This window comes from Lygodium microphyllum, chromosome 3 (assembly GCF_053477565.2).
Source record: "Lygodium microphyllum isolate KBCC chromosome 3, Lygodium_microphyllum_v1.1.10, whole genome shotgun sequence".
Lineage (NCBI taxonomy): Eukaryota > Viridiplantae > Streptophyta > Polypodiopsida > Schizaeales > Lygodiaceae > Lygodium > Lygodium microphyllum.
This window is the reverse complement of record NC_141137.1, coordinates 105,445,000-105,469,924: the sequence shown is the minus strand read 5'-3', so window position 1 is coordinate 105,469,924 and position 24,925 is coordinate 105,445,000. Positions and strand designations below refer to the sequence as shown.

At 40.6% G+C, this 24,925-nt stretch overlaps 1 protein-coding gene across 4 annotated transcripts; it reads left to right on the top strand.

Moving 5' to 3' along the window:
- The first annotated feature begins 1,422 nt into the window (after positions 1 to 1,422).
- LOC148038707 (villin-2-like) lies at positions 1,423 to 24,530 on the top strand. 4 transcript variants are annotated; one of them, XM_087674459.1, is made up of 24 exons: positions 1,431 to 1,864; positions 5,066 to 5,097; positions 6,951 to 7,070; positions 7,273 to 7,372; positions 7,488 to 7,556; positions 7,635 to 7,871; positions 8,016 to 8,193; positions 8,300 to 8,432; positions 17,013 to 17,175; positions 17,269 to 17,419; positions 17,510 to 17,610; positions 17,699 to 17,854; positions 18,023 to 18,091; positions 18,191 to 18,259; positions 18,389 to 18,526; positions 19,901 to 20,029; positions 20,440 to 20,587; positions 20,847 to 20,857; positions 20,962 to 21,102; positions 21,182 to 21,310; positions 21,490 to 21,555; positions 21,656 to 21,926; positions 23,763 to 23,956; positions 24,114 to 24,530. In XM_087674459.1, the coding sequence occupies exons 3-24, from the start codon at positions 7,015 to 7,017 to the stop codon at positions 24,225 to 24,227; spliced, it is 2,823 nt and encodes a 940-aa protein (XP_087530585.1). In that variant the 5' UTR covers positions 1,431 to 1,864; positions 5,066 to 5,097; positions 6,951 to 7,014; the 3' UTR covers positions 24,228 to 24,530. The 4 variants fall into 4 exon arrangements, 3 of the variants coding, with proteins under 3 accessions (XP_087530585.1, XP_087530582.1, XP_087530589.1); XR_015690244.1 differs by lacking the exon at positions 5,066 to 5,097 and having other exon boundaries at positions 1,423 to 1,864; positions 23,653 to 23,956; XM_087674456.1 differs by lacking the exon at positions 5,066 to 5,097.
- Positions 24,531 to 24,925: the final 395 nt, after the last annotated feature.

Sequence of the window (24,925 nt, the reverse complement as noted above, 5' to 3'; positions counted from 1 at the left end):
ATTATCAAAATAATTCATGCTCAAATGATCTTGATTGACATGATCATGTCAATGTGCAAAGTATTCTTGATTAAACTAGAAGACATGAATTCGATCTAATTTACCAGAGACTTGGAAAAGAGAACATTGTATCGTTCAAATAAGATGACATTGTGTCATAAACATAGACAATTGGGAGGGTGTTACATTTTGGGTAAAGAGGTTATTTTTGTCACAAATATACTGGAATGGAAAAGGTAGGCACTTATATAGGAAGTTGGGAAATTATAAGGAGAAATCTCTACAAAATTTTAGATATGTTAAGAATATCCTATGAGTAAGGTGAGATGTCCCATCCTAGTGTCACGTGGGGGCAGAAGTTACAGAAGAAGTGAGTTGGGTTGCAAGCATGGGGATGCACATTGTGGTACTAAATGGGAGAGTTATGAGAAGGAGGAGAAGGGAGTGGAAAGGTGGAGGGCACATGGAGGGAAGGGAGCCAATGAGTGAAGCTTTTGTAAAGGCAAAAGGATGTGAAGGTACAAGCTTTTTTCAAGGCAAGAGCATCAGAGTACCTAAGAAAGCCTATATTCAAATGCTTACATGACTTGAGCGATGCATCCAATTTATTCATTAAAGTTAAGAAGGCAACTTTGTGGAGTGTATGATGGGGTTTGAAAGGATTTTGCTATATTAGGGCCTTGAAAGACACTTTTTGCTATGCATGTAATGTAATGCGAGACCAAAACTCACAATAATGCCACCAATGGTGTAGTAGCCTATTTGGTTGGGAGTGTGCATGAGTTGTGGAGGTCAAAAGGTTCAAAACCTGGCAACTCTGTGGTGCCTTACTCTTAGGGGTGCTCTACCTTCAAGTGAAAAAGATGGGTGGTATTCCCATTGATAAATACCACCAAAAGGCATAATAGCCACGTTATTTAAAATCCATAATTAGCCACACATTGATCACACACCATAGAAGGCCGAGTGGATTGGATATTGTTTGGAATCACACAAGAAATCGATTCTCATGATTTTAGAAGGATCCATTCTTTTTAGCATCATTGCAGAGTTGACTCTTTTTGTTGCACCAGCATGCATAATATCAAGCATCAACCGCCCATCGGAAGCACTACGATGAGTGTGTGTAGACACATTACATTTCAACAAGAGGCACTATGCAAACACATACCTACAACTTTTGTTGTTTTGATTGCGTGGGGGGGGGGGGGGGGGGTGTGAGGGGGGGACCCGGAAATAGTGTGGTTCCAGGTTGGCAAAACATATGGGTTAGATTAAAGGGCCGGAGGTTAATTAACGGGTAAGCGAGTGAACATTGGATTAGACCTTAATATAGGGACCTCATATGTCATGACTCATATGCTAATTGTTGAAATAAGGTCAGCAGCTTTACTCAGAGTAAAGGTGGCAGAGGGGTGTACTGTGAATATATCCCAGTCTCTTTCATTTCCTTTTATCTCTGCATCTTCTTCTGTCTCTCTGCCTCCCCCCTTCTCTCTCTCTCTCTCTCTCTGCCGGTGCAGTTTTTCTTCTCCCTTCGTGTCCGCCTTGCTTGATGTTCCCTTTTGTGCCTGCACTTATACATCAACGCGTTTCTCATTGAGCGCAGAGTCTGTTTCCTTTCTCCTCCTCCTCCTCCTCTCTCTCTCTCTCTCTCTCTCCGTCATCATAAATTTTCTCCCTTCAGCGCGTCGTCCATAGCTCGGATCGCCTCCGCTTCTTGCCGTTCTTCTTATCGCCATTCTGCTACGGAGGAGAAGCACGAAGAAGAACAAGAAAACAAAGGAGCGCGGAGGTGTCGAGAGACGGATCGTTTTTATTATTTTTGAAGAATCTTAGATCCATCGGCGTGTCGCAGATCCAGGTAGAACGTAGTCCTGTCCTCAGCCTGATCTGGCTCAAGGTCTTGCTTGTTGTATTTTTTACGTCTTGGTAATCTTTCTAAAAGTTGGTTTAGTAAAGCGTGCTTAACGATCGATCGTACTCCATTTGTTCGATTCAAGTGGCGTTTGCCTAGCGTCCAAAGTCAGGTTACCGTATTGCTCGATCTTCATAGACTGTGTGAAATCAGTTGAAAAATCAGCTCAAAGCCTAGCGTACGAAAGCGTACACTAGTGAGTAGGTGTTTGGAATCTTGTGCTGTTTCAATGTGTTTCTAGTTTCTGTCAGTGGCATAATTGAGCACAAGCTTGTTTCCTGCAAGTATTGAACATATCCTTAAAATTCACAGCATGCTGCTGGTCGATAGAGGCATCCGTAAAGGTGCTGTATGATGCATCGATGCAACAAGTTTAATACATCAATCCCATGTTGGAGTTTATTAGCTGTTGAAAGTGTCGCTAGTTAATGCCCTCAAGTTATAAGACTGTAGGTTGTTCGAAACTGCTAGATTTGTGCTCTCTTATCGGTGGATCATAGCATCAGTCTTGATATTCAATGGAAATTTTGAGGGAACAATCAAACCTTAAAGGTTGCTATAGCTGTCAGCTGAATCATTGAGACAATGATTACCTTGATGATCGCAAGACTTGTTGCTGCTGTAGATCTGCAGTTTTTGTGTATGTGGTGGCTGGATTACAAGTTTTCTGATATTGGAAAAATATTTCCTCTCTTTTTTAATGGAGTGAAGCTTTCCATGCTACTGACTACAACAAACTTCTCAAGAATTCTCACATTCGATTGATAGTTTCCCTAGACGAATGTAATAATCTCTACTTGGATACATTGCCGTGGGCTATTTTCCATGTCAGTCATTTGGCTTGCTGGTGTTTTACTGCGTGACATGTACATGGCTCTCAATAAAACCCCCAGGCCCAACACCACCACCCCAACCAACAACCCCCCACCCAAAAAAAAAGAAAAAGGAAAGAATAAGAACAACCAAACATCCTAGCATTCTCCTTCCTCTGGTGCCTCTGTTTCCTTGGCTTGCTCTAGGATGGCTGTGTGGATCTTGAGATGTGAACACCTGTTTATGATAGAAAATATGTGCGCCATATATCATAATAAATTGGTCAATCAGATCTTGTTAGATCATGTGATTAGGCTTACAAGCCTATCAAACAGTTTGTACTCATGCCAGATAACCTCTATTGGCATGTCATACATGAGGGGTGCAGCGACTTTGGTTTGATTGGATACACGAGGGGTGCACTGACTTTGGTTTGATTGGCAATTGACTCCCCAAAGTTCTATGCAATTCTCACTGAAACTTCATTGTACAATGTATGTTGTTCCACCTGTAGCTTATGGATACGTGAAAACGGTTGGGGCACTGAAATTAGCTCGATTTGGCATTTCCTTTTTAGATTTGACAGAGGGGACATGTATTTGCTGGCCTTGATCTGCTGCACATGCAGAAAAGTTGCAAATGCAGACCTACACACACTGTCAAGTCACAAACATTGCAAACTTAACAAGGTGAAGAACTTCTGAGGCACATACTACAATGCAATTAATGCATATAGAACTGCAGTAAACGGCAAAACAATGTTGCAAGAATGAATTCAGGAAATCAACATGCAAATCACATTTTTCTTTCTTTCAGGATAAGTACTGACACTCGTCTTATTCACTCAATGAATGGATCATTGGAAACTGAGAGTTCCCTGTTTTTCTGTTTACACTCTTGAACTAACTAGTCAACGTGCTGCTGAAAGTTTCATTGGCTGTGCCAAATCACCAGAATCAATCTTCCAACTCCAACTAAGTGTATGAGGCTTAAATCTCACACTTGCAGTAACTGACCATAAGGACTGTAGTTACTGCTCGATGAAGGTCCTGACCACTCATATCAAGAAGCAACGGTAGCAACCCTTTTCAAAATATGGAGTGTAGTGCCACGTTGTTTTTAATATTGCCAGTTCAGTGTCTTGAGTTAAGGCTTACTCATCATGTACCTTGCACAAGTACAGTCCCTTTCAGTATGTAGGTCTGGGCATGACTACTTTGACATCATGGTTTGGTGCCCACTCATGTTTGTCCAATATAGGGATTCAACCATGAGACACATTGCATTATCCAACTTTGTGGGTTTGACTTCCTATTCTTGTTTGCTTCCATCATCTTAGCAAAATCACAGCACTAACCAAACACCACAGTAGGTGAAATCGTACTTGTAAAGGAGGACATTGACTTGTCAAACAACTGAAATCAGAGGCTAATTAATCTATTCTGCTTCTGTTTTTGGTTGGTTGTTTGTGATTAAAAGTGGGAGAGGGAAGTGCAAGAATATTATCAAATAGAGCTCCAAGAATTGCTACATAAACTTTTAAGTAGTTAGTTGCAAGAGGAAGATGATTTAGGAGAGAAGGGAACTAGTGGGACTCATTTTGAGCTTGTGGAGTCTGGCTTGTAGCTCAAGACCAGATGATTCATAAAAGAAGAAAGCTAGGAGGAATCATTTTGAGCCCTCTTGTTTGGAGAGTCCAGGTGCATCATGATGTAAGTCACAAGTGCTCTAGAAGAGCGAGAGTTGTGTGGCATGTACATCCTAGTTTGCTATGCTCTTGAATTTATCTCTACGCTTCCATGAAGTGTGGTTTTGATGAACCAATAGCTGGTCGGAGAGTTAGTTTGACTCCATAGTAGTGTGACTAAGCCACAGAGGGCTTCACAACAAGCGACAACAAAAGGTTACACTACCTCATAAGTTTGTGTGCAACTCATTTGTACTGACTCTACTCCTGTAGGGAATCAAGCTACATAAGTATTGAGAGAATTGACAACACTGAGAAATGTATTGTTAAGTGATTCCGGTTGATGATTGGCCACACACCCCTAGTTGGACTCTCAGATTAAGAACAGTGGGATTTCTCCTTTCCACTTTTGGTGGGTTTTCAGCCACCAAGTCATCTGATGGTCAACAACGTAGGGCTTTCAATTGAGTCTTACGATCAGAATTGCAATTCTACAAGGATATAAAGGCTATGTTCTTGAAGGCACAAAGACTAGAGAAAAGTGATCCCTGGTTAAAGTGCTCAGTGTTTAAACATGTGATATGATTTCCTCAAACTGGAGTAAAACCCCATCATCATGATACTTGCACCTGTATTGGTTTTTGTAGGCTGTAGCCCGTGACCAAGCTTCGAAAAATTGGTGAGCTTGTTTCTATTTTGCACTTTGGGATTCACATAAATGATGTTAAAAGATGCTATTGTTAATAGACTTGTGTCTGAGAATGATGTCAAGATAAGCGTTGTGGGTTTCTAGCTCCAATGATATTGCTGTCCTTGGAAGACACAAAACATGAAAGCTGGACTTATAATTATGATTCCTGTTTCAACTGCCTTCATGGTATCTCTCTTTGAATGAAGCAAACCAGCTACTATTTTTTATTCATAAGTTATCATACCCATTTAGTGAAATACAAAGGTCTAATGAGAATCATTGCTGTAGTATTCCTTGTAGCATTGACAATGGCTGAGTGACCTAGTTCATCAACGTGACTTTCTAACACTCAAAGCATTCATTGTTCCTATTTGTTCTTCTTGAAACTAGACTATTAAAAGTTTCAATCACATCAATATATATCTAGTTTATGTCCATAATCCAAAAAGTTTACTACTTTCTTAATGGTGTAAGGCTTCATATGTTATAGCTCCCAATTATTAGAGTAGCTTCAAATTTCTGATATGTAGATATGTGAAAGTAAAATCTGTGTGTCATGGGAATTTGTGGTCTGTCAGAAACATGATTTTGGGGGGTTGGAGAATCATGGGCATGGGCTACTAACTGGGTCTAGTCTTCTGCTGTGTGAAAATGGAACATGGAGATGACTTTTTGAATGGTTCAAAGATGCTCTCGAACTTGCATTAAATTTGTATTTGAAACATGGATTAAAAGGTTAACCACCTTATTTATTTCTTTGATAGCTTGTTGCAATTGAGAAAAAAAAGTCTACTACTACATTGCAAAAGATGTCTTCACATCAGAAGAGCTTGGATTACGTCCAATAGAGTCTCTCTAAGAAGTGGTCAAAATTTTCTTAGCTGGTTGATGATTCTTGCTTTCAAAAGTGCTTGCATGGATGCCTTGGTTTTTGACAATTGTTTAGATGAAAGGCTTTCATATATCCAATTTGTACTGGAGCTACACTTGGATATTTATATCTTGAACTGTGTTGGAAAAGCATATGCCTTCTCAGATCACCTGTTGTACAAACATTGTTTTGCAAAAACTTCAAACTTGAGGCACAGAAATCTAGTCATCCTACTCCATTTTAGCTTGTATTTCCTTTCCTTTCATCTTTGTGTGGTACTCTGTGCCAAATACTGAATCCTGCTGAGGAGCTTATGCTTTCTATGCTCTTCAAAAGCTTCCATGAGTTTTCACTTGTACATCTGAACAACATGGATGTTGTCGGAGAACAAACCTAGTGTTTGATGAAAGTGGGTAAATTTGTTAATCCATGGGGTTACTCTTATAATCACAAGCTATTGCCGTTGATTATTGCCTTAGGGCAAGCATGACATGATGATTTACACTCTTTTGCAAGAGACAGTGAGGCCTTCCAGATAGAGCAATGTGATGCTTGGCATATGAAGCTTGTTGATGTCACTTTGCTCAAACTCTTGACTGTGCTAACTCTGCTTGGTGGGGAACAAGCAAGTTTCATGTCTTCACGTTATTCAGAAGGCAAGCATTAGAATGACATATGTTAATCTTCAGTGATTGCGATCTTTGAATTGTTCTTTTTTCTCAGCTATTGAATTTCTCATCATCCTTACAAGTGTTGTGCAATGCTGCATTGAAATTGTTAAATGTTTTGTGCCTTGTATCATCATATGCTGCAGAGCTTGTCAATATATCATAGTGACATGGTGTTCCCAAAAATATTTAGGACCCTCATTCCCATTCCGAAAAGGAGTCTTGTGCCATCTATACGTTCCTGTTCCATGTGACTATGAATTGTACCTAACCATAGAGATTTATGCTTCTTAATTGTGCAGTGCCTTTTTGGAGAAATTTAGCCTTCAGTGATAAGGCAAAACGGATTTTGACTGAGAAAGGGGAATGGCTGTCTCAATGAAAAATGTAGATCCTGCTTTTCAAGGAGTGGGCCAGAAGGCGTATCCTTACAACTTTAAAATGCTGTTATGTGCAGAGGTGGCAGAAGGTTTGACTGGTTCATGAATTTAACATCAAGTTGTTGAATGTCAAAAATCGAGATGGCATAGGGTTTTTGTGAGTATGTCGCCGTCTATTAGATTGTCTATTCACATCAAGAGAGCAATGGTATAAGAGTCAAACGGTCCTTACATTGAACTTCAGTGGACTAGATATCTGGCGAATTGAAGATTTTCAACCTATTACATTGCCTAAATCTGACTACGGAAAGTTTTACACAGGAGATTCATATATTGTCTTGAAGGTGAAAGCAAAGTGTGGTATTTTCTTATAATCCTCCAGAGGCCTCCAAATTGGAAAAGATGAATATACTAAATGAGTGGTCTGTTTATCCTAATCTTTTTTTTTACAAATGGCAGACAACAGCCCTAAAAAATGGTGCGTATCATTACGATGTTCACTTTTGGCTTGGCAAGGACACCAGTCAGGTACTGATGATGCCGTTTCACAAGATCATGCAATAACACTTGAGTGGTGCATAATTTGTTTCTGTCCATTCTGCCCAGGATGAGGCCGGTACGGCGGCAATCAAGACTGTTGAGCTTGATGCAGCCTTAGGAGGCCGTGCTGTGCAGTATAGAGAGGTTCAAGGTCATGAAACTGACAAGTTCCTGTCGTATTTCAAGCCTTGCATCATACCTCTTGAAGGTGGTGTTGCTTCTGGCTTCAAAAAGGTAGAGGCAGAGAAGTTTGTGCCTCGACTATATATATGTAAAGGACGACGTGTAGTCAGAGTCAAACAGGCAAGTAATTTAGTGGTTTTTAGCTACAAAATAGTTGCAATTGCTAATGGTCAGACTCTTCCTTGATATAAAAAAACTGTCAGTAGTCCTACTACTCCAAAGTCCTCGTAAGTTTTTAAAGTACAATACAATCAATATATGCAGGTTCCATTTGCCCGATCATCTCTCAATCACGATGATGTTTTTATCTTGGATACGGAGGCTAAGATATATCAATTCAATGGTTCCACATCTAACATTCAGGAAAGGGCCAAGGCATTGGAAGTTGTACAATATATGAAGGATACTTACCATGATGGAAAGTGTGATGTTGCAGTGGTTGGTAAGTGCTAGGGCATTTGCAACACGTGAAAAAGTTCAGAGTGCCGATTTCTATTGATTAGAAGTGTTTTTCAAGTTGAAGTGATGATTGCATGTTGGCTTTGCAGATGATGGAAAGCTTGTTGCTGAAGCTGACACAGGAGAATTTTGGAGCTTATTTGGAGGTTTTGCTCCCATCGGAAAAAGAGGAGGAAATGAAGATGATTCTGCAGCTGAATCCTCTTCTGCAAAGCTTTATAGGTAAATCTTTATCTCAGAATAATGGCTTGAATTTCAATGGAGCTCTTTTTATAGTATTTTCAGCTCGAATGCAGTTGATGGAAATGGCTAATACTTGACATGGTTTTGTTGGTGAGATAATTGTATTCAAAGGTTATGCTAGTACTGTAGCAGATGACATTCTGTTCATGTAGTTTGCGTATCTTTCAGTGTTAGGGTGTAGAATCATATTTTTGTTGTCAGTTTCCTGGAAGTTTAAAAAAAGTATGTTGGTTTTTTGCCTTCTGATATTTGTTGGCCTAGAAAATTGCGGGGGAGGGAGGGTAAAGTATCTTGGAAGTTCAACATTCAGCATGAGGGGACTACGTCTACTGCTTGGGGAACAGCTGAGGAAACTGACTATCTTGGAACTTAAACATTCATCACGAGGGGACTACTTCTACTGCTTGGGGAACAGCTGAGGAAACTGACTACCAGTCATGGGCACCATGTTCGTATACTTATATCTATACTAGCTTCATTCATTCGAGTCACGGCATTGAGTTATGAGGGTTGATGACAGCTGAATCCCTCAAAAATGCAGTCTCAAATTGAGGAAGTAGTGTATGCTGCCCTCACACTCATGCATACACACACAAACAAGCTCTCTCTCTCTCTCTCTCTCTCTCTCTCTCTCTCTGTGCATGTGTGCTGACCAAAGTGGGGGCTCTAATGCTTAGGAAACACTGGAGAAAATCAAGATCAATCATGGGCCTTGGTATTCTATACAACTTGTATGGGAACTGATTTTCATTCATTGAAGTCTTGCCTAGTAACTTGTGAGGCGTGGTTCTATGTTCTACAGTTTGGTATGCCAAAACTTAGCAATATTCAAAACCTACCAGGTGGCTATGTGGTGGGCTTCCTCGATGTGCATTGGATTAATAGCATCAAAACCACCTTTGTTTCTTTTGTCAATGGGGTTTATGGCATGTTATCATTCATCAAGTCTTGCCTAGTGGCTTGTAAGATGTGGGTTATGTTTTACAGCTCAGTACATCATTACATAGCAATTTTCAAAGCCTACCTAGTGGTTATGTGGATGGGTTACTAGATGCGCATTGGCATAGTAGCACCAAAACCTCTTTTACTTCTTTTGTCAATGGGGTTTGTGGCATATATCATTGACAAGGCATGCCTTCACTTTGGATTTTGGATTGGGCATTTCCTCATGGATGAAGGGATCAAGTAGTTTGGGTTACTAGAATGGTTTGATAGTAAATGAAGCATTTAGAAAGCATGTGAGATTAACAATAAATTTTCCATCTTGATACACGTGCGAACATTTTTTTCAGTGAAACGACTGCTCATTATGTCATCAACACAAGTTGTACAAGGAGTAGACTTCATAACAAAGCCTACTCAAAAAAATCAAAAACAGTGGTAATATGTGTGCATGTGCGCACGAGAGAGAGAGAGAGAGAGAGTAGAGAATGACTGTTGTGCCCTTTCACTTGTGTGATCGCCCTACCCCCTTGACGTTCTTGCTTTTATCCAGCTCTGTAGCCGCGCCCCCTGCAGTGTGCCCCTATCAGTGCACACCAGAATCAAAGAGAAGTGCGAATGCTTGCAAGCTGTGTGGTCCTGCACAGGTTGACTGCCTGCAGTTAGGTCTTGAGTGTCACAACAGGCCTGCTACGATTAACAGAGAAGCTATCGGATTTGCGAGTGACAGGCAGCTATCAGGCAGGTCTGCTGCAATTGACAAGCAGTTGTTGAACAGGGACAATTCGTGCAGGCAGTCAGGTTGCCAGGACAGCCATTTTTCACACGGTGAAAGTGACCTGTTTCTGACCTAGGGTGTGTGTATAGACAAGGTGTTACTCACAGTTTGACATTCAGATTTGAGCTCCAATCCAGTGCAGATCTGCAGTTATTACCTCATATAGTACTTGTCATGTCTACTATTCTGTGCAACATTCACAAAGGTTGGGCTTTTATTATGGCTAATATGCAAGCATCAAGTGGTATTGATGTGGCTTTTCTTGACCAGCATATTGGGCATGGGGACAAGAAAGAATTGGTTGAGTCAGATGGTGACTCTTTGGCTGAGGATTCTAGTTAGTTGATGGAAGGAGATGAGATGGGAAAACGCTGTAAGATGATGGTTGATGAACCGGTTTTGTGTGCTCCGGATCTGCCTCAGCAAGGTGTTTGTGTTTCTTGCTCACAGGCTGATGAGTCTTTCTAGTTCATGCTTGCCATTGCCAACACTCTTATGTCTCATTATGTTCATGCTAATGAGGGTAAAGCGAGCTCTTTACCGGAAGGGGATCATGTGGTTGCTGTCATGGGAACTGACCTAGTTTTACAGTAGATTACTACCTTTCATGAGAGGGCAGCCATCCTTTATTTTATGGGTAGTACCCCTTTGATTGCTCAGATTTGCGCTTGGTTGTAGTTTATGCTTGTGAGTGATGATCCACGTCATGATGATGTTCTTGGGCAAGTGCAGGCTCCTCTTGTGGAAGAGATTTATGATGGATCGAAGGGGGTTTTTGAGGTCCTTTTTCGTTTTATGGATGTGCGTGCTCGCATTATGCAATGAATAGCGTTGTTTTTGGATGGGTCCATATGGTTCCATGGAGACCTATGGTTGAGTCTCAGGGGGTTTTTAGGCAGGCATGCCCAATCTAGGTGGAGGTAGTTAATTTTCCTTCACATCTTTGGAGATTTTTGCCTTTGGTTTTAAGATCCCTTGGCAAGGTGTTGGTGGAGCCCTGTTTGGCCTCCTCTAATAGGAACATGGCTTGTATGCTTTGGGACACTAGGAACCCTCGGTCTACTAAAATTCATTTTGAGGTCCATAGGTTGCAGATGTTTTTTTTGTACTCAAATGGGGGATATTTGTTGACATTGCTTTCAATGTGGCTAATTGGGCCATTTTATTTCTGAATGTGATAGTAGCCCTAAGGCTTTGCAATGTTCTTTGGACCTTGACATGGATATGCAAAAGCGTGATCTTGAGCCTTTGACTCAATAGCAAGATGTTGCTCTTGTGCCTCTTGCCCTGCATTAACATGATAATGGAAATAAGGATGTTTCCTAGATTGGTATTGAGCGCGAGTTACATTTGACTGGTCGGGAACTGTCTCCTCAAGATGATTCCTGGGTCATTGTGGTTAGACATAATGCTTGAGAGGAATCTTGTTTGACTTTTGCTTACCCATCTCCTCATCCTATTACTCAAACTTTTCAATGCAGAGGTAGGGGATTTTACATGAAACCTTAATCTTCGTATATACCTGCAGTTGGTGTGGTTGATAAAAGTGCTTTTGATTCAACTTTTTGCTTTGATGCTCATGGGAGGCTTTTACCCCCTTGGGATATTTTTTGTTTTCAGCAACAATAGATCCGTTCTCATGCTTCGATTGTTGGTTTGTAAAGGGCGGATCTTGTAGATATGATCCGTAGTGAGATAGAGAGATTTCAGATTGCTAAAGCTACAGATGTTAAAGGGAAAGTATTGATTTAGTAGTTCTCTCTCTTTTTGTTTATCACGAGACTTGCTTTATGGAATGTTAAAGACATTTCTACTGGCAGCAAAGACTGTTTTATCTTCCTTGCAACCATTCTTGTTTCTCAGGATGCTTGCCGCAAATTTTTGATGTTGAAAATCATATATGAGGGTGAGGTTTTGTGGCTGGTGGGCATGCATGCTCCTTCTACTGTTCGAGAACACCGTCAGCTTTGGGGTGACTTGCACTGCCTTTCCATGGCTCGTCAAGGTTTTGTTATGGGTGATTTTAATGCATGCGTACCTGCGCATTAGGTGACTTTATCCCACTCGGTCATGGATGGTCTTGAGTGTCAGGCTTGGGATGCATTGGCAATTGCATCTTTGAAACAAGACATGTGGTCTTGGATGCATCCTTCAGAGTCTGGATATACTTATCGCTCTCTTCAACATCCAGATACTTGGGCTAGACTTGATAGGATATACATTTGTCAGAGCGATTCTTTTCTTCTAGCAGTGATTGATATGTGGGTGAAGCGACAGCATGTCTTGTCAGATCACTATCCGTTGGTTTTGGAATTGACTCACAGGCCAGTTCATGCCTTTAAGGCTTTGCTTGCTCGTTTGCGTCCGTGTTTCAATCAATCTTTTTTATTGCAAAATCTAGCAATTGATTGCTTCTTTTAGCTCAAGGGTTCTATCTGGGGGTATGGAAGCATGGGTTGTCTAGGGATAATGCATGTGTGTTGTCCTAATAGTATGGTATTCAGCATGCTTCTTTTCGAGTTGAATTGCAGCATTCACAAACTTTGTTGGCTCACTTGTTGTCTCTGTATCAGTCAAGGGATACTACTGATGACTTGGTTACATGCATTGAATGCTTGAAATGTAGAGTTCGATCTCTTCAAGAGGAGGAATATGCTAAATACAAATTGTTGGCCTGAGGGGAAGCTTTGCGTGATAATAATTGCCAATCTCATTAGTTCTTTGCTTGTTTGTGCCAAAAATACGCTCGGGAAAATATTGTGCATTTGTTGGATGAGCAAGATGATATGGTTACTGAATCTGTCTCCAATATTCAAATGTGCATCAACTATTATAAATCTTTGTTGGGTCCATAGGAGATTCTTTCAGATGCTATTCTCTCTGCTCGTCGACACATTTGTGACTTGGTTAGCAATCATGTTAAGCGTGAATGGGTTGATTGGATGGAGGTTGATATCTTAGAGGTTGAAGTGAAGGATGTGTTGTCCCATTTACCATGTAGGAAAAGCCCTTCCTACGATGGGCTTTCTAATGAGTTGTTTTCAGCCCATGTTGAGTAGCTTAAGGACCCATTAACTTTCTTGTTTCAGCAAGTCTACAATTTTGATTTGATGCCTTTAGATTGGAAGATTATAGTGATCCGGTTGTTGCCTAAGGTTCCTTCTCTGACTTCCTTGAAACAATGGAGACCCATTTCTGTTATGAGTTCTTTGTATAAAATCTTTTTTAAGGGGGATCATGGATGAAATTGCCTCATCTTGTTCTCTTTGGCAAGGTTGCCCTCTTAGTCCTTTGCTATTTGCCTTAGTCACTCACCCAATGCTCTCTTTGTTGGATAAGTTGACTGATCAAGGCGAGATTGTTGGTTCGTCTCTTCCTAGTGGTGCGCAACTTTTCAGTCAATCTTTGGCTGATGATTCCTTTGTGTTTCTCAAGGCTGATGGGACTAATGTGAATCGGACAATGGTTACGTGGACTCTCTTTGCTTTAGCTTCGGGGCTTCATATTAATGCTTAGAAATCTATACTAATTTCTTGTACGGAGAGTGATTTGCAAGCTTTGGATTGGCAAGGAGTTGTGATTTCCAAAGGAGATATTATTACCCGACACTTGGGTTATCCTATTGGTGTGGATGTCGCTCCTTGCGCCTTGCTTGATTGGATGTCATCCCGTATACATGATCGGTTTATGTACTAGAAATCTCAAGGCTAGCCTCTTCATGTGAGACTTAAAGTTGCTCAATGCATCATGATAAGTATGGTCTCTTTTTTCCTACCCTTACTTCCTTGGACTAAGAAGTCTCTTTTGGAACTGGTTCAGCCTATTTGCTTCATGTTGTGGAAAAAGAAAGGGGATTGTTTGGGCTAGGTGTGGATTTCTTGGCAGCATGTGACTACTCCTAAAAGGATGGGAGGAGCAGCTTTATTGGATGTAATTTTCCACATGGTTGCTTTGAGATTGACACTTTTGTAGGCTTTATGTGTGCAAAGTTATCCCTGGAGGAATATAGCAAAAATTTTCATTGAAAAGACTGGTATCGCGCATGGTTGCACGGTTATTCAAGTTTCTTGGTGGCATGCGTTGAATTCCACGAGGCTTATTACGGTCTCCCAGTCTCCCAATCTTTTCTCCTTTCTCATTTGATTGCATTGTGAAAGAAATTTTTGCATTTCGCAGTTTGGTGCCCTCTTGATCTTCTGAAGGAGGAGAATTCGTTGCAAGGAGAGGTGTTGGCTACCTCTAGGTTGTTGGATTGGGCTGATAAAGACTTGCAGCGAAATAAGTTTAATTGGATGGCTCTCTTGGGTTTGCAGACAGTCCATGCTGGTGTCGTTCCTGGGCAGCCCTGTCTTTATTCTTTCTAGTGCATTTGTTAGTACTTTCATGTGCCTTGTGGCTATCATGACATTTGGTCATACTTAACATGAGCAGCTTTTGGTACTCTCCATTACATGCTTTACAACCCTCGTCTTCTTGGCAGGATTGTATGTTTGTTCTACTTGATGATTTCGAGAACAGGTCAGCTAATTAGCCCATCAGATGGTCGAGGTCAAGAGATGGGTCATTGGAAAGGCCAATAAAACATGGCATATTCGGGACAGCAAAAAGAAGTGGTAGGAAAGATTTGGAAGTCTAAGATTCCTTGTTAGGGTAAAGTTTTCATATGGAGGCTGCTTATTGGGGGCCTTCCAACTAGGAATGCATTGCAAGCTCACAAGATCTCCTGTGGTCGCTATGTGTTTTGCACTACATGCGATGAGACATTGCCTCATCTCTTCATCTCTTGCCCTATTCTCGACAGATTTGGAGTTTTGTTTTCTGTGTGTGGTCCTTAGTGACTCAGCAATGGATATTAGCTCGATCGTGGATTATGGGAAGGATGCCTTCTATGTCTGCCTTGCAATCAAATCATTCTTGCCTTTTCCATTTCCCTGGATGGACAGCTTTGTGGCATATTTGGTGTACTTTGAATGCCTTCATTTTTTAATTTTGCCTCGGGTATCCATGGTCATGTGGCCCATGTTTGTGGTTTTTTGTTATGGCAAATCTCCTCTACGGTTTTAGTTGACTTGGTTCTTCTTGACATTGCTGCTCCTTGTCTGGATATTGTTTGCTCCACTCTGGCTGTTCTTTTTGTGTGATGTGTGTGTTACGGTCTTAGAGGCCTTCCAGCTTGATTTGTGTTTGTTTTGTTTTCCTTAGCTGACCTGATGGTCTGATGTAGATATTGCCATTTAATTCAATTATCTTCACGAAAAAAAAAGAGAGCACATTGTTTGAAGTGTGAACAAATGTCATACATTATAACTGTTGACTGGGGAGTTTTCTTTGCCTCTTTGCTGCCTAAATGCTGGCATCAATGGATGTGAAGCACTAGAGGGCGATCTTTGTGCTGGGGTCATCATACAAAATTTGTACTTGCACCGGAAAAGTTCTTCCTAAGTTGATTCATGTGTGATGATATAGATTAATTAAGAATTAGTATATGTTGCATGGTTTCCCTTAAGTATAGCCAGGATTGAATCATGTGTAGGCATCTGGGCACAAAGTGGTCATTGTTCCATTGGACATTGGAAGTTTATGATCATGTCTGTCGGTCTTGTTTACAGCAATGGATGGCTGCTTTAGGTTTCAAACCCTGGATGACTAATTTTGTAAATACCATCAGTTGAAGTGGCCTTCGCACCCATTGTGGTTAATGGAGAGATATCAGAAGAAATAGATCCTACTTACTCTTCGAGACAAGAATTGTCCTCAGCCTTCTATTGTTTGCCATAGTGACTCATCCTATTTTTGGATAAGCTTTCTTGGATGGAGGCATTGTTGGTTTGGCTCTTCCAAGTGGGGAACATATGATTGGTTAGTCGCCATTGGATAACCCTTTTATGTTTCTTAGAGCCAATGAAATAACGTGGACAGAGCAATGGCAGCTGGGCATTCATTGGGCTAGCATCAAGACTGCATATAAATGCTCAAAAATCAGTTCTTGTTAGCTGTAAGGCAAAGGACAGGCTTGTTTTTCAAAGTGCAACTGCTGCTATAGGACTGCATCTTCTGTGTCCTATGTTTGTTGCCTAATGCTCGAACCATCCAGTAACTTTTGTAGTAACCTTGCGTGGAAGCTAAGAGGAGCGTCATTAATTGAATTGCTTTTGCTTCTCACTTTCATCATAGTGATCCTAGGTTTTGATTCAAAATAGAAATTGACCACTAGAATATCGTGAACAGCAAGCCATGAATTTAGGTGTTTAAGAAGCCAGATGCCTTGCTTAGTGAAAAAAATTCACAGGCATGGAGCAATTTTGTACACTTGTTACAGTGCTGCATGAGAATCTGAACATATTTGGCAAAAAAAAAAAACGAAAATTGTCTCTCTCTTTCTTTTTCTGCTTGCCTCCAGTCTTTGTGCACTAATTTATGGTGAAAAGCTTTCATGGAAGGAATCCTAATCAACCCCGAGTTTTCATGGATGGAATCTAATTAACCCTGAGTATATGATATGTATCTCAGTAGATCATGTGATGGCAATGGTTATTGGCTGTATCTTGTTCAAAAGACACAATATTTTCCTGTGTTGTGTGAAATAAATTTATATGGAAAATTACTTTGCAAATTCCAATTAGGTCAGATCGCAATGAATTCTCTAGTGATACTTCTTTTGTTTCTCTTTCTCTATTTATCTGGACTTTGTTGCATATCAGGTTCTCTCTCTCCTTTGCTCTCTTTCACATGCTTTTGTGCAGTTTTGAATCTCAGCTTGTAAATCTTAGCTGAATCCCTGCTTGCCCATCATATGAGCGTATTTGACAGCTTAATCCTTTTTGTTTCTGTTTGGTAAGTGTTGAAGAAGGGCAGTTGAACCCTATAGATGCTTCACCTTTGAGCAAGGCATTGCTGGAATCAAACAAATGCTACATACTTGATTGCGGAGCTGAAGTTTATGTATGGGTAGGACGCATTACTGCACTCGAAGAAAGAAAGGCTGCGAGTGTGGCTGCAGAGGCAAGCTCAGTTCCCTGTGCTTATTTGATGTGTCTTTGAATCCATTGATTCTATTCTTAACTGAACTGAGGTGCCACCTGCTTTGTCTGATAGGAGTTCCTCTCATCTCAAAAGAGACCTAAGCATACACAGATCACAAGAATTATACAGGGTTTTGAGACATTGCCATTTCGCTCCAACTTTGAGGTTTGGCCTGCTAGTGGGGGGACAGCTGTGTCTGAAGATGGAAGGGGCAAAGTTGCAGGTGTGTAATGAGGAGATGCACATATTAAAGTGAGTGGATAAATCTGGATAGTATTATCAAGTGTTCCTGACTGGTTGAATTATGTTGCAGCTTTATTGAAGCAACAAGGAGTCAATGTGAAGGGCTTATTGAAAGGAGCTCCAATCAAAGAAGAAATTCCACCGCTGTTTGAGAGCAATGGGAAACTTGAGGTTGCTGGGACATCCGCACATTTTGTTGTAGATTTGCATGGATCAAACTTTCCGAAGAACTAATAGTTTACCTTTCTCCTACATCCAGGTTTGGCGGATCAATGGCTCAGCCAAGGTTCCTGTCATCTCAGCTGATATTGGCAAGTTCTATACTGGTGATTGCTATTTGGTGTTGTACACTTATCCGGGAGATAGAAAAGATGAATACTATTTGTGCCACTGGATTGGAAAGGACAGCATCGAGGTACGTAAGGTTGCCTTAGCTATTATGTAACCTTCAAATTCACTCTATCCTCATTTATATTTCCCCATTCTAGACACACATTCCACATTCATTTGCATGTGTTCAAAAGAAACTTGGATTGTAAGTTTAATGCCCTAGCCAGACTATTGAAAAAAACTATTTTCGTAGGAGGAAAGAGCTGCAGCATATCGCCTGGTTGGTCAAATGGCAAATTCCTATAAAGGCCGTCCTGTACAGGTATGTGGAGGAAGCTTGTCTCCTCTGTCAGATTATAAGATTGGAACTTTTAAAGATGTTTCATACTGTTGTTCTAATCAGGAAATATTTTCTTTGTAGGGTCGTATCTTGCAAGGCAAGGAACCTGCTCAATTTGTTGGACTATTTCAGAATTTTGTCTTACTGAAGGTCTGTGCTCATATATGGCTCATTTCAGCATGTAGCTTTCCGGCTTTCCCAATCAGCTAATCAGTGTATGTAGACTCTAGAGCAGCATTGTTATGTGCAAGATGAACACCTGAGAGGTTTGGTTTTCAGGGTGGTTTAAGTTCGGGATATAAGAAAAAGGTGGCTGAGCAGGGTTCAGACGATGGCACATATAGAGATGATGGAGTAGCTCTTTTTCGTGTACACGGGACGGGCCCTCACAATAATAAAGCTGTTCAAGTTGACCTGGTTTGTCCTAAATTTCTCCTCAGTAAGATTGATCAATATGCTTTCTGTTTATTGAAGTATATGTCAAGCTACATAAAATGCAACTATCAGGTCAAGCAGGAATTCTTGATGGTCTCTGTAACAACATATATTGCTAGGAAGGTATTTCAAGGCTAGGATGCTTTCAAACTTGGCTGAGCAGACTTGTAGTCATTCTGAGAGCTGAAAAGAGTTTTCTATAAGCAAACTGCGAGTCAGCAAATCCTTTTATGTGCAGATGGGCTGAACAGTCAACACAATCAAGTTTTTTTTAGTACATCGTGTCATAAATGCTTTTGTGTGCAGATTGGCTGAGTGACCAACACAATTAAGTTTTTTAAAGCAAACCTTTGGTCTGGATGTGAGGGAGGGGAAGCATTATCTACAGAGAGTAACTATGCTCCTGTGTATGTACTTATTATTAATGTGTATTCTAAGTGAACTTTGCAAGCATAGAAAGACTTTCTTTCTGGAAACGATTTCATATCTAAAACAATGTGTAAGGATAAGTCTGCAGCTTGGCTCAACTTCAGGTGAGGTGGATCTGAAGTCATGTTTGTTTATTCAGGTAGGACAAGGCAGGCTTTCCTTTCTTATAGGAGAGAGATTGAAGCTGGTGCCTGTATAATATGCTTGAGATTTTTTTCCTTGCTTGACATTGCTTGTAGAAGATTTAATGTCCTCTGTTGATCTTCTTCCAGTTCGTTTACAATGTTATGCATGCTTATCCCAAATTCTGACGTTTTGTTGGAATGATGTGTTATTAAGAATTAGTTGAACATTCTTGGTGGATAGAGGGGATACTTATAAGAATGACTCACAGTTATCTCTGCTATTCTTTGTGCTGTTTATTTTTATTACGTAGTAACTGTGCTCGATACGATTGTCACCCTTATCTTTTGTTCTCTCTGAGTGATTGCAAAACAATTTCTCCAGATAGAGAATTATTCACCTTTAGTGCAGTAAGTGAATAAGCTATACCTCTTCCAGCATATTAGATTTTCAAGGGCAGCTTTGAAAACAGTGAGCGTTTCTAGTTTTTTCCTCACTCTATTTTATGAATTACAAGAGGACCTTTCATACGAACCTGAGCAAAGTGGAGTCTCTTCAGTGTGGTTTTTTGAGAAACTTGATTTTGCAATATTATGAAAAACTGGACTATGGTAGATGATTTGATCTCTTCCGTGTTTATCATATTGTCAACAATATAATTTTACTGGAGCATGCCCATATCTGGTCATCAATATCTTGGATATGCCAACATTGGTTCTAACTTTTTGTCCAGAAATCACTTCCTTTGTTCTTAGCCTTGATATTCAAGCATTCATTATTTGATAAACATGGAATTGTCTTCAGGACGCTGAATGTCTGAATTCATCATATTGTTACATCCTGCAAAACAATGGCTTCCTCTTTCTCTGGAATGGAACCTCAAGCACATCTGAAGAGCAGCAACTAGCGGCAAAATTTGCAGAATTTTTGAAGGTATATAATGCTAGATGTTTCTTATAGACTCAGCAGTTGTTTTCAAAAAAATTTGTCACTTTGTTGCATCTGAGCACAACTTGATTTTGTTTGTGTGCACAAAGTGTAAGTATGGGGGCATGTACTGTTGATGACTGCACACTGGTGCTGTATGCACGGGCTTGGGACAGATGCTTGTATATGAACGCTTATGCATTTGTTTGCTTTTGGAATGTTTTCAGTGACTTTACAAGATTATCTAAGCATGTTAACAACCGAAATGTTTGGCAGTTTGTGGGTTGGCTTAATCAATTATCTAATCTTCTGGTGATTTTCTGTGTAGATTATGAGGATTATGTCTTTTACTTCAAACTGAAAAGTAGAAGTGTTTTGATTCTGTTGATTTGCAAAATCTCATGCATTTGGTGCAGCCTGGGACAGCTCCAAAAATTCTAAAAGAAGGCTCAGAACCTGCAACCTTTTGGAATCCTTTAGGGGGCAAGAAGAGCCATCCAAGCCAACGTGAAACTAAAGAGCCCAGTAAAGACCCACGTCTGTTTGCCTGCTCCTTGGGAAAAGGTGTGCAAATTTGCCTCGGGTATCTCTAGTGATGTGTTTCAAAAAGTTCAGTAGATCAGTCATGTGTGAAAGTGGTCCTGCCATCTCTCTTACTTAAATGAAAGTTCCCAGGGTCTATTTTGAATACATTCTCAAGTATAAGCTTACATATCTTCTTTTCTCTTTCTGAATTAAAGTCTCTTCCAAGAGCATAAGCTGAATCTTATGAGAATGTCTGCTTTGTTTTCTGTTGCTTCACATGGGGAGCTGTTACATTCAGGGAAGCTAGAGGTATGTTCATAGCTTGGTATGATCTGTTCACAGTGCGAATCTCTCTTGATATCTCCCTTGTTTCATTGTGGTGAGAGCTTAATTAGGTTAGAACTTGGAATCAGGTCACGGAGGTATTCAATTTCTCACAAGATGACTTACTAAGTGAAGACATTATGATCCTTGACTGTCACGCTGAAATTTTTACTTGGGTTGGCCAACACTCTGATGCCAAAGAAAAACAGCAAGCATTCGATATTGCACAGGTTAGTCACAACTGCATGCTGTCTAGTATCATGTTGCTTGTTCTTCTGCTCTTTGACATTTACAAGGATGTGGGCGCAGAAATACCTGGAGCGTGCAGCTACGCTTGAAGGAAATCCTTTGGATGTCCCATTGTACAGGATCACTGAAGGAAATGAGCCTTTCTTCTTCACCAAGTATTTTGATGATTGGGACCTAGCAAAAGCTGCTGTAAGTACTACAATAGAAACCATACAGAGTGGTGCCAGAGCTGATGGATTCTTGATTTTACACTCTTGTATTACTTATCATTGACATAAGACTGTTAGATGTGAAATGTTTTTAGCTAGGTGAAAATACACAGTGACAAATCTTTAAATCCTAAGTTTTGCTTTTAACATTCTGTCCAGGTTCAAGGAGACTCCTTTCAGAAACGATTGTCAGCTTTATTGGGCTCGCCTGCACAAGCTGTGGATGTAGATTATACTTTACAAACCACAGCTCTTTTCAATCATGAACTTTCCCCCCCTAATGTTCACTGACTTACCTTTTGTCTTGTGCTTGTGGGCAATGCAGGGCCCAAAGAGGCGCACATCATCTGTGGAGGCAATTGATACTAGTTCTATTGGGAAATTATCTCCATCGCCTGCCAAGGTTCATGGTAATGTAGAAAATGCCGGTGCCACACAAAGAGCAGCAGCTCTGCAAGCATTATCATCAACTTTGAATACTACCAGCATTGCAGATGTACCAAAGCCATTCATAAAACCAATCCGGGTCAGACTCCCTTCTACTGACATCCTGGACAATCTTCCTCCAAAAGAAGAAAAGGCACAAAGTCCAAAAGGTGTGTGACTTGTGTAATGTCTGGTAAAACTATTTCAACTTGTTTTTTCTTGATATAAGACATATACACCTGAACAACCACAAGCGCAAGAACCATGCTGGCATTGTTCCTATGGGCAGTTAGGATAGCTTCCAAGTCGAAACGAGCTTGATCACTTTGGGATCCTACTTGGTGACTATACCAAGGAGGACCAATGGAGGGGCAAGAGCCCAGATACAAGGGAACACATCATGTGAACCAAGGTGGTTTCGTACATTTAGTACGATATGTTCAGTACACGAATATGTGTGGCTTAGTATGTACACAAAATTTTTAAGAATAAAATATATTGTTTTGTACGTTCATTTAAAATATACATATACAATTATATATAAAATCAGCCTACACACAAACTGTGCAACTTAAAGGATAGATCATGGAAAGCACAAAGTTTCCATGGATTTTTGTTTAGACAGCGATTGCAAGGCCATATAAGAGTCGAAACTTAAAAGGAGAGTTGGGTAAACTGTACCATGTTTGATTCAATGAGAGAAAAATACACAAAATGGCATTTGCCATGATAGATGCTATAGCCTATTACTCAATGCTCATAAAAAGACTCCAAATGACAAGATACAAAATGGCTCATCACTCATAAGGACACGTCATTAAGCCCAAATACATTAGAAGGTGGAGAGTTGCCTTCACTAGAAGAGGCCTCGTACACCTCACCAAAGTCCCCATTATTGATGATGTTCTCGTCATCATCATACTCAGGCTTTCTAATTGGAGCATCCTCTTAGACTGCAACAACTGCATGTGCAGTAGAGGAACTCCTTGAGCCTCGCCTCATGTAGGTCCTAATGAGTGGTGCAGTGGTGGTCTTGGTACTCGCAACTTGCAACTCGAGCAACAACTTGATACCCTTGCCGGGTGTGTGAGACTCGATGATCAATCTCCTCGAGCTCCATGTAGAGATCCTTGAAGATAGGGATAGGAGAAACTTAGAAGAGGTGAGAGAAAGGGACGAAAAGAGGGATAGAGAGAGGGAGTAGGGTGCTTGAAGAAGATGAGCAAGCTGCAAACTGATTTGTGTGGTGAGATAGGGGGGAGGGGGCCTGCCCTTTTATAAGGGCTGGGCCTTGAGGTGAGGGAGAAGAGAAGAGGAAGTATGATTCATGGAGGGAGGAGTGAAATAAAAAGTGAACTTCAAACTTCAAAAAATGGTCAAAAAGTGGCACCAACGGTTGGATTGTGCATGTAGGCAATGGTCACCTTTTTGGAATAGTTCGAATGCACAGATTCTATACTGTATGACCGTATGGAACGTTCCGTACGTGCACAGAATGCAACCGTGATGTGAACATAGTTGTTCAACCAACTCATGCACCCAGGCTCCAGCAAGACTTGAAACATAGTTCTTGTACATAAATAAACCTGCACTAATAGCAAGACTTGAAACATAGTTCACCATATGCTTGTACATAAATAAACCTGCACTAATAGCAGAAAACAATATTCATACTGAACTTTTCAATCTTAGCTGCCCATGATATCAAGGCAAGGTTCAGTACAGGAGGAATGCTACTGGCCCTAGGGACCCTGAAAACTACGACTTGGGTTTCTAAGGTCTCATGATATGAACTCAAGTTGTAGACTGCTAGGCCATCACATCTGGGACTTTCAAGTTTTAAAAGTCATAAAGAACAAGAGAGACACTTCTGATTCTTACATTCTGTATTTGCAGAGCCTACTATATCTGATGCAGAAGAAGATACCACAGTCAAGGACTTTCAAGTTTTAAAAGTCATAAAGAACAAGAGAGACACTTCTGATTCTTACATTCTGTATTTGCAGAGCCTACTATATCTGATGCAGAAGAAGATACCACAGTCAAGGTGCAGGAGGAGAGCTCGACAGCAAACAGTGGTGTAGATGCTGTAGAAGAGCGCCAGAATGGAGATGTGGGAGAATCTTCTTTTTATAGCTATGATAGACTTAAAGCAAGATCTGCAGACCCAGCTACTGGAATAGATCCACTAAAGAGAGAGGTGAATCTATGGTGTTGTGAAGTGGTGGATATGTGTCTTTCTTGGGTGATTTGGTGAATACAAGTGTAGGCTTGTTTTTTTCTTCAGCTCAGCAGTCAACAGAGGTTGTCTCTATATTTCCAAAGCTTAAATGTGGGTATTGATGGGTTTTTGGCAGTCGTACCTTTCACCTGAAGATTTCAAAAAGGTATTTGGAATGGACTCCAAGCAGTTCTATGAGCTGCCGAAGTGGAAGCAAGATATGCAGAAGCGGGCTCTTGATCTTTTCTGATTTACTGTGCAACTTAGCTGCTGCAAAATTGCTATTCAATGGAGGTGGTGATTTTTGTTAGTTTAGGATCTGGTCATTCAATTGTAGCCATTCAATGATTTCATATAAATCACAGGTGAGTGTCTCATCACAGGAAACCACGTCGCTTGAGTGATATTGTATACTAGGCACAGGGTTTTTCGGCTCCACTCCTACTATTTACCCAAGATTGAGCATTCAATGTAAATCATGCAAAATGCTTTTTCTTAGATTAACAGTACATCTGTATTTTTTCTGTATAAATTCACGAAGGCTTGTGTACAACTTGGCCGCCTGATCTGTTCCATTTAGAAGATGAGATATAACCTCCCTTTGCTTATGAAATATGAACTATTAAGGGATCATCAGCTCAATTCCAGCATTTGATTGGCCAAGGATTTCCAGGTGGAAAGTTTAAGCAGGATTTTTGAATTTCCATGGTGGAAAGTTTGAATGTTGCTGATCTAGCAGCTGCACCATTCACACCCCCACTAGGTGGCCCTTAACCCCTTGATAGGGAGGGTCATGATGAATTCGGTACCTAGGATATCTTCGTACTCTGGATATTGCAGAGGCTATAAACCAGACTGGATTGCAGAAGTGTGTACAGGCTTTGAATATGTGATGCCAGAGTGTCTCCAAGTGCGCATAGTGTTTGCCAGATTAGAGGTAGTGTGTTT

Bases quoted from the DNA above. Each gene is read 5' to 3' on its own strand.
- LOC148038707 (XM_087674456.1), top strand. From the start codon at position 7,015: ATGGCTGTCTCAATGAAAAATGTAGATCCTGCTTTTCAAGGAGTGGGC. The intron at 7,373-7,487 runs GTGAAAGCAAAG...TACAAATGGCAG, and splicing joins ATTCATATATTGTCTTGAAG to ACAACAGCCCTAAAAAATGG. The intron at 21,103-21,181 runs GTTAGTCACAAC...ATGTGGGCGCAG, and splicing joins AAGCATTCGATATTGCACAG to AAATACCTGGAGCGTGCAGC.